Genomic DNA, 16458 nt, shown 5'->3' on the forward strand with positions numbered 1-16458 from the left:
GTGTGTGTGTGTGTGTGTGTGTGTGTGTGTGTGTGTGTGTGTGTGTGTGTGTGTGTGTGTGTGTGTATACGATGGAGAGCCAAGGTTTCTGGGTAAAAGGGATATTGCTGCAGACCACAGGGATGAAAAGCCATAAACAGAAAGGAGCAGAGGTTATTATTTTTACAAGTCACATAGAAAAATACAAGTGGAAGCCCTCCTCAATGTGGAGTACAGTGCTTTGTCAGGGAGGGAGACGTACACAGGTATGACAGAGAGAAAGAAGGAAGAAAGGCATGACAGAGACAAAGGCAGAGCAGGGGAGGAAGAGGGAGTGGGGGGGAGGGTTCGTTCACGGCTGGTGTTAGCATTACCCGTTGTTTCCCTTTGGAGTGGGTAGATAACATCAGCCGGCACTAATAACGCACACACAAACACACGCAGTGCTGAACACTGATTCGATGATAAAAACACAATTAGCGTGGTTTAGATCTTGAATGGTAATTCCTCAAAAGCAATACAAGGTCCTCTCTTGATTAGATTTATACAATTAAGTAAAAATGATCAAATACACATGAAGAGGATTTAAACGTAACACTGGGTTAAAAAGGAAAACAGAGAAACCTTTTATTGGATGCATTATGCTTGACAGGAAAAACAAGATGTATCCCAAATCAAGCACAGAGGTGACATATATATGACAACAAGCTACTTGAATTAAGATTATAACATGAATAAATACATGCTTTAATAACCTCTGAGGTTATGATTAAAACAATAAGAGGAGAACACACTGCTTTTGCGTTTTTACAAAACAGGGTTGAGGAAATGTGTTATATTTCATTGACTCAGGGTCAGAAAAATCAATACCCAGTTTAACATATTGCTGATCTGTCAAAATCCACACCCATGATGAGGACACACACACTGACACACATGATTGCGCACAAAGTAGAGAACACACTGACCTGTAAAGGTGTATTTTCCTTACAAAGGTCTGTTATATATACTATAGGATTTGAACCCACTAATAACTCTGAATACTGTATGTATGACAAAAATTAAACCATAACAATAAGAAGAAAAACCATCAAATAGAACAATGAAAGAAAGGGTATAATGTTATAGCAGTTTCAGAAGGCAACAATAAAAATCGCAACATCAACCACAAGGACACCATTAAAACTAACCATGCGGCAAAGGCATAAGAGAGAGGTAGTAGAGAGGTCAGTGCAGTTGTTCTGATAAAAAATAGCTGCATGAGTGCTGGCAAATGCCTATGACTATGCCTAACTCGGCCCTTGAAGGCAGAGCCAAACTGTCCGACATCATACACATACTTCCTTTCTACTCTGATCTGCATTGATCTGTATTGATCTGGTTTAATTCTCAAAATTAAAGCCTCTCTGGAAAAGATTAACTATGCATGTAGTCTTATTTATTTTTGTATCACTCAGGGGTCATTGTTTGGACAGAAAACATCACATTTATTAGGCCTGATTGTTTTTGTGGCCATTTACTATGACAAAGTTCACAAATGTAATTGTAATCCGATCAATGCTGGCTGTTGTCTGCGACCTACAAACCCCATTTAATTACATCCAACAAGAGCAGACTGACACTGTACCAAAGAGGCCATTACACAATAAACACCCAACTGCCACTTTTCCTTCAGTCTGACCAAACACGAGACACGGGACCAGCCATACCACTTCAGCATGTTCACATGGTGCAAAAATGTACAGATTTAGAACAAAACTCAAGCTTACACATTATTCGTTGTCATGAAAACAAGAAGTGGTCAAAAAGAGCTCTATGAAGTCACCAAAACCCATGTGCCATATTTGATCCTGCATTTTTACAGACATATAAGTCAGTATAAGATTATAACAATTAAACCTATCGAGCCAAAGGCCTGAGGCTGGGTCAATTATATTACTGAGACTGTCTGAGTGACAATGACCCTGACCTTTGAGATAATGAAGATGAATGAATGTGGGCGGGGCTAGCATGGAGCCAGGCTATGTGGCTGGTTAATATCTCTCCAGGGAGGCTTTTGTAGCACATTGTGGACTGGAAACATGCTAAGCCTTACTATAAAAAGAACTGCCATTCAGGTCAGTGGATAGCATAACAACACAGAATAAAAGAGATGTTCAACCTTAGCCCCCATTTGGTTTCCTTCTCTATAACTGCAGGGAGGTTATGCTGCTACATGGTCTGATGCTTTGCAGTTAAGAGCTGAAAGGCAGTCCTAGGAAGTACAGTCTTTGTCCACTGCACAAGACAACACACAAAAACACACTGGCAACACACTCCACACAAAATCCCTCCTAATTAACCGACTCATTCAGCTGAGCCCTTTTCAGAAACCAAAGAACTCAGAAAGAGGCTGAAATAACTGTGATAGTGAATATGCTGAGCATGCTAAAATTAGACTCCCTGACTAACGTAAACTAGCATCTGCATTCAGCCTACATAGTAAGGCAGCCCTGGATGGATATGTTACAGTATGACACAGCAAATCAGACTCAAGATGAGAGGCATTGCTCTTAAGTGTTTTTAGGTTCTTCAATCCTGTTTAAATGCATGAAAATAGAGCACGTTGCTTTGTTTAAGCAGAAGTAAAGATGTGAACCTAATGAGGTAATTTCATACTGAGGGTACTAAATGTTTAAATATATCACATCTTTGGTTTGTCTAAGGCAGGAGACAAGTCACCCTTGATATCTCACAGCTGGATTTAACTATACTTGACACTGTCGCCTGCAAACATGGAGGTGGATACAATCCTCACCAGGCCAACTGTGATCTCTCTCTGTTGGCGTGTGTATGTTTCCCCTCCCACACTGAGGGTTGGGGGGCTGGAAGCTCTAAATAAATTGTGCAAAGATGTTATTGCAGTTAAAAGGAAAAGAGTGATCAAAAAATGACATCTAAAAGCACTGCAAATAAATGACTAGTATTAAGGATTTAGTCTTCAGAAGTAATTTTTTGTTGGATTTTAAATTAATTAGATGATTAGTTTTACAGCTATTTGTATCCTTCATTAATTGTTTTTAATTTAAACATTAAATGAAGCTTCTCAAATGCTATAATTTGTTGATAGTATGTACTTTATATTATTACTTATTTAATATATTTGACTGTCCCCTCACTGTGTACACTTTCTTAAATTATTTAGATGTTAAGAAAAAAACAGATAATAATTGTGTCACTATACATCCTTTTTTTGAGTATGATGAACTATTTTTGTCTTCTGGTGGTTTCAAAAGTCTAGTCCATTTTTCATAATAACACAAATCATTAAAGACCACACTATAGAGGAGCATACTTATTCGCACAGCGGGGAAATGGTGACCTGTTTGACACGTTCATTCTGCTTGGTCGGTTCTGAATGTTGCCCCTATTATGTTAATAATCACCACAGCATTGCATGTTAGAAAACAGAGAACCTCAAAGCAAATTAACTAATTAATAGACAGAGCTTTTATGCTACAAACAATTATAAAAGTTCAAACTCTGGCTGAAGCTTGATTAAAGGACAAAGAACAGCATTTCTGTGTTCACTCATCCAAAGGGTCAGACAGATACAATGTTTCACAACCTCAAAAATTAGAGCAAAACTAAAAATGCGGATGATGTCAGACTCTGCTCTGACCACAAATCCCAAAATACAAACACCCACAATTGGGGAAAAATTAGGGAGAGAGATTTACCATGTCGCCAGACACTTAAAAGCCCCACAACAGAGAAACACAATGATGTTTGCTCCTGACAAAATGAAGACAATTAATGTGTTCAACTCTTCATTAAAAGGGGTGAAATACTGACAATGCGTTCAATTCGTCTTTAAAAACAAGTGAATATCCTGCAGCAGGATGGATAAACAACATATCAGATCCATGCTTAAAGATTGTATCTGTGAGAGACTTACTGTTGCAAACACAAGAGTCACATGGTATAGCAATTGACAGCACTCAACCCCCTGTATACTTACTGTAAGTCTAAGGATTGCTGTTCCTTTTAATACTACGTAATATTACCATTATGGAGGAATATCACACTAACTATCATATCAATAGAAATACTAAATAATCTCCATCTTTAAAAATTGCTTCCCAGCACTTCACTCTTAGATCATCATTCTGTGATCCATGGAAAATATGTAGAGACCAACCAACCAGGCTTCACAATAAATGAGTCAGTGTTTCAGAGCTTTCACAGCTATTTTTTTTAAACTTTTCTGTAAATAAAGTAGCCACTCTATGAAAGAACTTCAACAGCCTACAGCAAAGACTAAATAACAAAGTCTGTTATCAAAGGGAATATAAAATGTGGAGAATACTTGCTCAGGAAGAGCTTTTATCACCGCCAACAAAAGATACCAGTGCAGGCTCCCATGAGAGGACATTACAGGTGATCCTCAGGGAGCACAGAACTGGGTCGCTTCCATTTTCTCACTGGCCCTAATGACAGACCTCGGGGTTAATGAAAAGCAGGGAATGGTGGCGGGAAAGAAAATTGTAGGCTTTGGTCTGTTCTCAGATATAAGCACGGGTTCTTAAACATTTTCCACCTTGGAGGAATAACAATACATTTAGTCTCACTGAGGAGACCAGAATTAGCAATACACATTAGTGTTGCTCACAAACATAAAAGGCTGCAATGAACTTGCAATGTAATACAATTAGTAAGGCTTTCTTTCATTTGCTCGAAACACTTTGTTTCACTTTATAATGGTCAAACTGTCTGTTGTTTTACTATAAGCAGAGTCATCTTAGCACAAGATGAAACTTTGAGGAATGTGACAGGGAAAAATAGAGACAGGTCAGTACATTTACAGTTTAAAAAAAAGCCCTACTGCAGACAATTTTGTAAATGCCCGATTTCATTTTACAAATTGTGTGATGTGATGTTGAAAAATGTGTGGTGAAGACATTCAAGGTCAAAATCCAAACAAACCGAGGAAAATAAGTGAAAATAAGTATAGTGCGTGCAAAAGATAAACTCAATGGGGTTAGAAGGTGAAGCTTAACTTCTTGAGGACAAAGAAAGAAACATTTAGAGAGCTAATATGAGACTGTGACACAATATTTCCCCAGTTAGTTAGCTACAAGCTGTTTCTTTGTAAATAAATTACTTATTATCGGACCATGTTTTAGCTTTGAAGTTGAAAATGGCTAAGTCCATCATTGTTTGTGACACAAGACATCTTTGTTTAAAATATTATGTAGTGTTATAATGTGATGCACAGTCAAGTTCTCTATCACCAATGGTACAAGTAAACAATTGTTATAGGGAATGTGATATGCAGACAAAATGTGTAAACTCTGACATCCTCGAGTCAAATATTGGCTCTACCTTTTTCAAGCCAAGCGCAAACTAGATTAAAATCTGTGCAACTCTAGATCATTAAGATCGTTGTGTTGGTGTGTAGCAGGTTTGTGCTGGGTTAGTGCCCCTCCCACATACAAAGCAAACAATGAGAGGCAATAAAGCAAGTCACCATTAGTGACAGTCTCTGGCTAGGACAAACACACACCCATACATTTTCTTTTATTCACACCAGGAGATCATGAGGAAGTTTGACACCACTCCAACCCAACAATGTAGTGGTTTTTAAATTAGAGCCAAGGATCTGTGAATGATCTGCACTGCTACATGACGGATGGCAGGACATCAGAGAGCACTACATCTATGGGTCTGAAAAAAAGTCAAGCTGCTTGCCTTATGAAATTTAGATTTATTATTAGAAATCCTATATGCCTGTAAACACTTTAATTGTGGTACTATGTTAAAATCGTTTTTCCAAAATGTTTGCCGTGCCACTGATGAGTTTGTAGCACAACTCAACTGCCCTGTACAGAACGTCTCCTTGCCCATTTCCCTCTCTACTTCCTCGGGGTGTGTTTGATGGACTGATGTTATTATCTCTACCACCTTCATCCCTCCGTCTTCAAAGGCGGAAGATGACTGTATCTCTCAGGCTTTAATGTGCTTAAGAGACGCCTCGGGCACTGTACTGCTCCACTCCCCGTCTGAGCGAAGCTCTGCGGGAAAAAAGGGACAGCCTTGTGTGTACAGAGATGAAATAACCATATTCCTCCCAACATTGTTGGTGTTTACACTGAGGATAGATGCCCTGAATTGTCTGAAATAAATCTAACTCTGTACTGTATGTGGATGCAGTAAGCTGACAAGGGAAGTTCAATAAATGTCAATGAACACATCAAATCTGGACTGTAAATCACAATGTGCTCATTTGGATTGATTTATACTGGGAAATACCATATAACACTGGAAAAGGCATGTGAATGTGTTACTGTGTGAATGTGATCAGGGCTTCCCCGAAATAAAGAGAACTGCTTGTAATAAACTTCCCCCTGAATAAATAAAGTTTAAAAAAGGCATTTTCAAGTTCATGCCATGTTTGATGTCTCTCTGAAACACTTCCTGTAACATCGGTCTTTTTCAGTCTTTTTTTTCTTCCGCAGAACAACAAACAGTGGTTTATTTGTTCAGTCCGCTCAAGCAGAGCGTTATTACAAACTCACCGAGTCATTCTCATGCCCTGCGTCTGGATGAAATACCAGAACCACTCCACTGGAATTCCTCGATTCCCCGTACTGACTCCCACTGCTTTGCATTGTTTTGTGTGCATGTGTGTGCGTCTGTGTGTGTCTACTGTATGCGCACACCACTATAGCCTCTGTTTCCAGCTCCCACATGATGACATTGTTGTCATAGCCACGTCAAGAGAGCCAGCCGCAGACGAGCAAACCGAGCACTTGACTGGATTCAATTATAAGTAATATGCAGTTGTTGTGCAGATCACAAAAGAACAAATAACACATGTTAATTGTAAAAAACATTGTTTTACAGTAACAACCAACAAAACACATCCATTCCTGTGTAACACTTTAGGATTAGCTTACAACGAAGAAGACTACAAATCAATATGGTCAACTCTCAAAGTTGGTAAAGGGTAACTTAACTTGTTCTTTTAATTGTGGCCCTTTTTGCCATGTTTGAAAGATCCCAAAAGTGAGTCTCAATAGAGTAGCTAATCTAGGGGGCATCTTTCTCATGATTTTAAATTGTATTTAGGGAGAAGTCGTATGTAAAATTCCAGTTTGCAGTATTATATAAACGCTTTAGGAGGCTCATGATACTTCCACTTGTAGGATGTTATCCCGGAGTCTCATTTTACATACACATAGTCATATTGACGTTAATAAAATGTAAAGAAAATAAGGCAATATTCCTCTTAGTCAAGATTGTGTAACACTATAATGGAGTACATTTAATTGTGTTGAATATTATAAGTGGATAATATTATACAAGAAACAATTGAACTTCAAATTAGTGTTTCTCTCCATGTTCATGATGATGTAACATTGTAACACTGATGGCTTTAGATTCTTACATATACTGACAAGTGTGGTTTTCTTCTTTTCATAGAAACCCACTTTCTCCTGCTGCTTCCCACTTTAGCCTGCTCACAGACTATTTAGCAGAGTACAAGAGAGGTGAAGGTTAAGCTCATCTTCTAAGTTATCTTGCACGGGGAGTGGACACAAGTGTGGCTGATAACACACAATATCAAATCCTAAAGCAGACATGTTGGCTGTGCAGGTCTATTCACAAAGCTATTCAAAGTTTCTTCACCATCATTTCTATTTCTACTCCACACAGAGCTGTATAACTAAAAGCTTCTCAGTCCACTGAGGGCTGTATAACTAAATGGCTTCAGCGATTTCCACCCACAGCCACACATATTTAACGTTGTGTGCATTGACTCACAGCAACTGAAAGCTTTGTGATTCAACCATCAAACTTCATGGACTTTGCTCGAATACTGATTTACCGAAGAAACTCTTCTGTCTTAACTATCAGCCCTTCATCCGGTTCAAGCCCCGAAAGAGTCAATATGCATTTTCAATGATCTACCAGGTTCTTAATTATTTATCATTCAGTGAATTTGCTGCCCGCTGGCCAGTGGTTTATGGTCTGAGCTTCTATTTCCACCTGACCAATAGATGACACTGACGCTGATGGGGAAACAGAGGTGTGACTGATAAATGAATTACCTCAATGTATACCTTAGATGTTGATTTAGAGCAATTTTTCATTGATGTTGAAAACTATTTAAAGGGAGGTGCCCATGGACAGACATGAGGCAGATACTATGTGAAGTAAAACAGACAGGTAAGTGTGCATTTTAAAATCCAAATTGCTTGATTTCTTGTATAGTAAACAGGTTTTTAGATTCAGTGTGACTTACACTACAAAGGGATATCCTTATCTCTGATATCTGTTCAGAAATATTTTCTTCTTTTTTTTTTAAACACAACTCTTTAGAAATGTTGAGAGAATCAGTACAGTACGTGCTGAGAAGTTTTCTTTCCCATCAAAGAACTCCATTGAGAGTTGTCTGTGCATCCTTAGTTCCTTTTAAACAGGGATGACTGGCAATAGCTAGTCCAGCATTGTTTTAATGGTGGCAATTTGATTAAAAACTAAATAAATATAGGCCAAACAAACAGGGGCACAACTTAGTTTACATTTGAGTCTAAATTAATCAAACTGCTATAGATAATTAGTCATTCAGATCGTATGGCAACACTTTCTTGTACAATTTGCACAATACATTGGCCCACATACAGAAAACGCCACAGAGGAAATCACACAACCCAAATACTAGGAGGCTTGTTGGCAATCACTCACAAAACCTTCTTATAAATGAAAAAATATGAAACAGGAAAAAAAGCTCCCTGATGATGATGCTGGTTCCACTTAAAGAGAATGTGAAGAAAAGACAACAATGCTTTTTGAAAATCTTCTATAACAACATAAAAACAATGCCCAGTCCTCAGACTAAATGGAAAAAGAGCTTATAGAGTGTTTATTATTTTTCTCACTATCTCTCTAACTTAAATTGTATGAAATTAAACTCAAAATCAAAGTATAGCTGAAAGACATTACAGTGAAGTGATGCTTAATGTGACTGAAATAATGATCTCCTTTCAAGTGCTCAATAAAAAAGAGAGAGATGAAAAGAGGAAGGTTTTGATGTTCTTAAATGCAACCTGTACATTCCAAGAGCAGGAACATGGGGATAAATAGACAGACACAGATTTCCCCTTAATGAAGAAGAAGCTTGAAAGCAGCAGCAGTTGACTCACCAATACTCTGTTCTCCGTCTTGTCTCCTTTGATCTCCAGTTTGACTCTCCTCCTCAGTGACAGCTTCACCTTCCTCCCCACTGCATCCCTCACACTCTCTACACAGGGAAGACGAGAGAGCAGATAACATAATGAGAGACTCACATTTGGAAATACTTGCTTACCTGACCTGTGCATTGAATTAGAAGTAAAAGAAAACAAATGGCAAGAGGTTTATCTAAACATTCATTGTATTTGCCTTTGTTAGCTCCTAAAAAGTATGTTTACAACCCTAACTCTAACTGGTTTATTGATCAGAACTGGGTCAGACACCTCTCCATACTTCTCACTCCTCCGCCACACAGGGGCTGGTTTAGTCTGTGAACATGTGTCTGAGACTGAGAGGGATTCTGTGTGTGTGCGTCTGTGCTGGCTTCCTCGCCTACAGGCTTCCACAAACCATCATCTGATCAAAGTGAAACTAATAATAAGGCAAAGCGCAAATCTGCCAACCTTTCTAAACAATCTCCATGGAAAATGTCCCGCTGAAGCATTTCCTAAAATACAGTCTTACTGCAGACACCTAATGAAATGAAATGCTTTAATGAGACCGGATAGTTTTCAATCCCAGGCAGAAAAAAACAAAACTCCAGACTCTCATATATCATTTTTTAAAATGAATTCCATGTTCTGCTCATTTATCAAAACTGTGACAGGAGTGGGCATTTACTAGCCGGCTGTCTGGTGGTTTGCATAAGACAGATAAGGCATGTAAATGTGGTCACAATGGCATGAATTTCAGTAGGGACTCGTGTGGAAGGTGGGGAAATGGGAGACCTATGACCTTGTAAAACACTCAAACAAACAATTTACAAGCCCATAAAATCAGTCTCTCATTTATTGACCCACAGCTAACCCAAAATTGTTCATTGATGTGATGAGATCACAAATCAGATTTGTGGTGTTCATCTCTTGAGAGTTGCAATTGGAAAACATTTTGGAGATGTTCAGGATATAAACAACAGAGGAGGATAAAAAACAGAAGAAACAATGTTTCATAATGTAACAACATTTCTATTGTTAGTGATTTATTATTCATGCGAATAAATCATAAACTTATTTTAGGATCTTTCATTTAATGCCATCTAAAAACTGCTTAATTGTGAGCAGATTCAATAACATACACCTCACCAAATTGTCCATGAGCTGTGCTTTGCTATTCTTCGTCCCCTTCTTAAATTCAACTTCCTTTTCCTCAAAGGTCTGTCCCACAAACAGATGACACAGTAACCTTGTTTTGACACAGCATGACAGCCCTAGCTGCTAGAACTTCAACTGAACAGCCTGCTGAACACTGGTATGTTACCTGAAGGCATCGCTTTGCCTGATCACTCAAGGGTAACAGGTTTACCAGACATCATTCAAAAATATTTGCCAAGTTTGTTTCTCCCTTTGTCTTCTGCTTTCATAAGTGTTTGAATACATGTCAGTAAAATATTGTCTCGGCATACAAACACAGTTTCTGATGGTTAGATCCTCTAAATGTTCTGTAACTCAGTCTATGGTTTTTCTTTCTGCAGCATTACTCTGAAATGCGTTGCAGATACTGGATGCCAACAGTGATTTTGAATGCTGCTGAATCACCGGCACCAGCATATGTTTCAAACAATGGCTGGTTACATACTCATCCAGACAACACCACATGGTATGTGATACATGACCATGACATACTGAATCCTAAGTGGGCTGTTAAGTGCACAGTGTTAGGAAAATTGGTGAAGCTAGAATCAGGAAAAGTCTTGAACTTTCTCACTCTATGTTGAGTGGATGTCGGAAATCTGTGTTTCTAGTCCTGGATAAGGTGAGAAAAAACAAAGAATGTTTCCTATCTATACAGGAATTCAGTATGTCAGCAGACTAACTATATTATATAAAACTGAAGCATTGTTATTTATGGGAAAGGTGAATAAAATGATGAATCAGACATATGGAATGTTTCCATCGATAATGTTTACTGGACAAAATGATATTAAGCTACATAACCTTCAAACATTGATGTTAAATCCTAAGCAAAGGGACACAATGTTGTCCTCTAGCTTCTTTAAGATAACTATTGTAGGTGCTGAAAAAACAGACTGGATGACAAAAAAACATGATAGTTGGGTGAGAGTACAGGGATACAAAACATATAAATAATCAAATGCATGTATCACCAACAGAATACATGACATAGCATTTTCCACCAAGCCTTATCTACATTCTGCACTATTTATTTCTCTTTAAGAAATATATGGAGCCAGATGAACATTGTATGCTTGTGAGAGAGAGAAAAAGCTTGTGCTTGTCCAACATTGCACTGAGGTGTCAAAAACGGAGCTACTTGCCAAACAAAGAGACCCTGAGCTTGAGCCAAACACTCAGCAGGATTCTAAAAGGTCCACAATCAGAACAAATAAAGCATAAGAAACCTGGCAGACTTTAGCCAAGAGGACAGACCACTAAGGCTAAAGTATGTGAGAGTGGACCAAGGTTACTGTGGAAATAAACGTGCAACTTATGTGGTAAGACCAGCTGGCCACTCACATATAAACTATTTAGCTTTTCTTCCAAATATAGGCTCCACACTGCATCAACAGTACATCCACCTCGATCAACAACAGCTCAGCTACATGTTTACACAGCTTCAAGCTATACTGTAGCCAAACATAATGGATTAATAGTGTATAAAGTAAGATTTTGACTCTTTATGAAATGCTTTTTTAATCACAACGTATATTTTGGCAAGATACTTAACGTTAAAATATAGCGTTGCTATTGTGTCTCAGCCACAGTAAGTCTGGCTGTTCTGTATGAATGGGATATATTATATTGCATCAGTTCAGTAAGGACAGTACAGGAGTACACATGCACACTGTGAGTCAGGAATATGAGAAAGGCAGTATCAGAGATTGTTGCAGCCTGGACACATGGCTACTACAAATGATCAATTCTTACCCAGAAGCTCTTTGGGGACCTCCGACACTTCCTCGCTCATTTTGCTGAAGATAATAATCCCAAAACAACGAAGAGCGTTCAGTCAACACATTGAGAATACTCCAATTCTGAGGAAACAAGGAGCGAGAGACAGAAGTGTCAGGTGCTGCCGCCGCCGGTGCAGTTCTCCCGGTTACATGCTCCTCTCGTCTCGCGGTGTCCGGACAATGTAGTCGCGTTTATCCCGGCGCATGTCCTCTCGGTTTAAACAGGGTTCACGGGTTGTATGTTGGAGAAAGAGTCAGTCCGCTAAGGTCCCTTTAAAATCATGTTGAAACGAGGCACATTGTGCGCTTCGGACAGATGAAAAGAGCAGCGTCCGCGCACATCCTCTGTGGCCGTGGCCCTAACGTAAAGCGGTCGGTAATACAACAGCCGAGCAGTCAATAGTGGGAACCGGGGCCCCTCCCCACGAGGTGATGCGACAACCAGGGAGCCGATGCGATGCCCGGGCGGTGTGGCGTGGCACGAGGGGGCGGTGGTGGTGGTGTCAGCCAGATATTAATGAGACGGCTGCAATGGTGGTGCCCAAACTGCGAACCAGGGACCTCTAGCGGTCCTTGGCGTAGTCTCGTGGGGACCTAATCCCATGCTGCAGCACAGGAGGTGGCTGTACATAACCAGTACTATTCCCAGTGGATTATATAGCCATAGTATGGGCTATTAATACAGGTTTAAAGCTAATTTATAATAATGTCACTTTTAAATCAGACTAGGAGTAAAATGCACTCCAAATCCATGTAGCGATATTATGGGTAATTTAAAGTGTTTTTGCAGGGATCTCTTTTCATTAACATTAACTCCTATTATTGTCATTATTATTTCAAAAAGAAAAATCAGATTTATAATACTGTACTTGTTTAGGCATTGCGGTGTCTATTTTGATCCTGAAACACGGAAAGGTAACATGCGTATATGATAGAATGGAAATATATCGCGCTTCATCATGTCTCATATTGTTTCAGACATTTAATTGTATATTCAAACGTTTTAGTCGACAATGACCAGAAAAAGAGAGAGGAGGTTGACACCTTGTGGTCATTCAGTTCAAATACAGCCAGGCTCAGATTAGGCGACAACATACCGTAAACTTTATTTAGCTGTTACACAACAGTTTGATATCACATAATTTTTAGAGAACGTATCATACATGTCTAATATAACACTAATTTAAGATAAAGTTACATTTCGTATCAAAAATAAGTTATTATGTAACTCTTGAATTTCACATGTTTCCATATTTTACACATCTCTCAATTTTGAACATTTATTCACCTTTTCCTCCTTATAAATCTGAAGTTAACAGTCTGACCTACGTTTAAACATAAACAAAAAAACAGATAAACATCACTAGTTCAGTGCAGTAATCTTAATGAAAAAAAACTTGTTTTCAAATTAGGCAAAAGGCCAAATACAATTAAGAGGTATTTGTGCTACGTGTGCTGTATGCACCATATACTTTCAGTCTACATCTCAACATCTATAAATGGTGAAGTACAGTTTGGGCTCTGCTGTTTAATCTTATCGACTACCATCTCTAGGTTTTCTTTCATGTGGCAGAGCTTTGAAGCCTTCAGCATCAGTGGCAATGTTTTCAGCTGCTCCTCTGGAGCCTGAGCCAGCCAAGTTAGGATTCGATGCATGAGAGGTCCTTTCTCTTTGGGTGGAGTCGTGCCGCTGAGATGCACCCCCTCTTCTGATTTATGAATGTAGCTGTTGGAGGGAGATGATGGTTTCGAATTATAGGGAATCGTGGAAAGGAAGTGAAACAAGGAAAATGTACAGAGGAGCAGTGTGTGGGTTGACTAGGCTCACCTGGCAATAAATAACCTCATTTTTGCCACGCGCATCCTCTGCCTGCTGAAGAATTCTGAGACGAATGTCCTGAGTGTCTCACCTGAGAAAGAATGTCTGAGTTTAAAATCCAATTTCTTTATCGTTTGCATACACAAAAAGACAAATAATCTTGAAGAATTTAAATTGTTTAAAATAATATTATATTTCACTGCTGTGCTGAGTACATACCTCCATTTGAAAGATATTCGCAGGAGCCACACAATGTGTCGTGGTTATTTGAGCCGGGAAGGAGTGAAATCTGTCCGCTTGCGCATTCCTGGTGTTTTACGCACGACTCCAGCGCAGAAGATGATTTGGAGAAGTAGCCATCGGAACACTTTTCACAAACAGTGTCTATTTGTGACGTACCTACAGATAACAAGAATGCATTTTGGCTCAAAACAATGTTGAGATTTACGATGAAATCATGTTTGGGTGGGTGTATGTTAACTTTCGGCATAAAAACATATTGAAAGCCAATCGTTACAAAGTAAAATAAGAAATGATCGTTTCTCTGTTACATACCCTGAGTTTTAACACCGTTTCCGCGCCCGCACTTTGAGTGTGTCCAACATAACTCATTGGTCATGTAGAAGCCCTGTTTGCACCGACAGACCCTGTTGGTGGTCGCAGTGCACTCCGTCTCCACCTCCTGGTTCTCCATGCAGTAGTTGTTGCAGTAAAGACATCGGGACAGGTAGTTCCATAACTCGGTATAGTGGCGGCTTCTGCACGGTGCGCACACGGTGGGCGTGTTGGGGGTGCAGTACGCAGTCATGTGCGTGCCGGGTGGGCACTTGTCACAGATGAGGGTTTCTCCGGTGGATGGGTCTCGGTGGTTAAAAGTGGGGGGAACGGATTCCACCACCGCGACACCTTGGAGGACCCCAGAGAGCAGGAAGAGCGCAGGTAAAAGGAGCTGAGGAGAGGATTGTGATTTTGGTTAGTTACTGTATATGCAGGCTTTCTCTAATACTGTTTTTTATTAATAATTCAACACCAGTGTCTTTACTACAGTTTATTTCAATTAGCCTCTTTATTATGTACAACTAGTGCCATTAATCTTTACCTTTTTCTTGAAGACAGTACACATTACACCAGAGACATTCAAATAATGGTATAATGTGACACGATCTTTTGTTTTTACATATTTCTTACAGCTTCATCAACCTCATCAGTAATAGTCTTGATATATATTTGCAATTGTGTTTAGTTGTACTCACTTTATTGACTTATTTCACTTTGAATTCCTTAATTGGAAAGGAATCAGTGTATGTAATTTAAATTGTATTGGAATGTACCCAGATCTTTCTAACTTTATTTCATTATTGCACTGCAGCAGACAACATTTGACAGCAGCAGCATTTGTCAAACAATTATTTATTTCATAAAATAAGTTGAGTATATAGGATTTAATTCTCCTATTTCTCGTAAGGAATCCTGTTCATAACCCTTAAGAGTACTGACTTGTTAGGTCACTAACTGTTAAAAAAACACTTTAGATAAATATACATTAGGACTTGTGCTAAAAGCTCCTGATCAGAGTGATAACGTTTTGTCCATTTTCCATTTTTACAAATTTCAAAAGAGACTTTTCCAAATAAAAAGCCACACACATTTATCAATTCACTCCAATAGGATATTGAATTACTTTCTGATTATCCAGTATTTTGTTGGTTCACCTAAGAATTTGTATAAAACCTTAAAAAATATTGGTCACAATCTCGACTGCTACATCTAATAATCATACTTTTTTCTATATTACTTTCATCCCACATACACCAAAGTATAATCCTTAATCTCTGTCTTTGCTAGATTTGATCATTTTACACTACAGAATACTCACCATGTTGATGATGTGCAGGTCGCTGCTTCTGTAGAAGAGGATCAGTGCCATTTATACAGTCCTCCTATAGGACATTTATGTGGGCGTGTGTTTTGCAGACAATGAGTTATAACTTTTGGAAAGGTCAAACTACTTCCGTCATGTAAATTGAATTATGGACACGGCAGTGGCTTTAGGAAGTATTCATTTAGGGTTTTTGGTAATTGGCCAACATGTAAGTTTTTCTTTTAATCCATTACAGGCTGTTCCTGGTTCCGTTGTATGTGACAAAAGACTGATATCACTCTTCATAACCAGGAATTAGAAATGACTGGAAATCCTCACTCAGATGTCTCGCTGGCCTTAGTCTCTATAGTCAGTCAATATAATTACAGGATATCTAAATTACAATCAAACAATAATAAGTTACATATTGGGATACCAGCAATACAAATTAAAAAGTAAACCTGTTATGACATACAGTACCACATGTATAATCTACAGTCATTTCCAAAGTCTTTTATAAATGGAATGGTGTATCTTAAAATTTCATTTTTTTTGTGCAGTAATTGAGCTATATATCTATATTTGTATAGATATTATATTTATATAGATATG

General features: G+C 38.7%; 2 protein-coding genes across 6 annotated transcripts in view; both read right to left on the reverse strand.

The window, feature by feature from the left end:
* LOC307013263 (F-actin-uncapping protein LRRC16A-like) overlaps positions 1-12687 on the reverse strand; it is a 59580-nt gene extending 46893 nt beyond the window's left edge. For 3 of the 5 annotated variants that reach the window (XM_079640592.1, XM_079640590.1, XM_079640589.1), the window contains exons 1-2: positions 12141-12685; positions 9168-9265 (exon numbers count right to left, since the gene is read on the reverse strand). In XM_079640592.1, coding sequence (XP_079496718.1) covers positions 9168-9265; positions 12141-12180 — 138 coding nt within the window. In that variant the 5' untranslated portion in view covers positions 12181-12685. Of the gene's footprint in view, positions 1-9167; positions 9266-12140 lie in introns of all 5 variants that reach the window. The other 2 variants (XM_079640591.1, XM_079640593.1) reach the window with 2 other exon arrangements.
* A 560-nt stretch (positions 12688-13247) lies between these two features.
* Positions 13248-15912, reverse strand: tnfrsf11b (tumor necrosis factor receptor superfamily, member 11b; the record flags this gene model as incomplete). The annotated part of the gene is made up of 5 exons (XM_079694511.1): positions 13248-13892; positions 13995-14076; positions 14205-14384; positions 14541-14934; positions 15862-15912. The coding sequence occupies 5 exons, from the start codon at positions 15910-15912 to the stop codon at positions 13646-13648; spliced, it is 954 nt and encodes a 317-aa protein (XP_079550637.1). The 3' UTR covers positions 13248-13645.
* Positions 15913-16458: the final 546 nt, after the last annotated feature.

This window comes from Notothenia rossii (genome assembly GCF_949606895.1).
Source record: "Notothenia rossii genome assembly, chromosome: 7".
NCBI classification, from domain to species: Eukaryota; Metazoa; Chordata; class Actinopteri; order Perciformes; family Nototheniidae; genus Notothenia; species Notothenia rossii.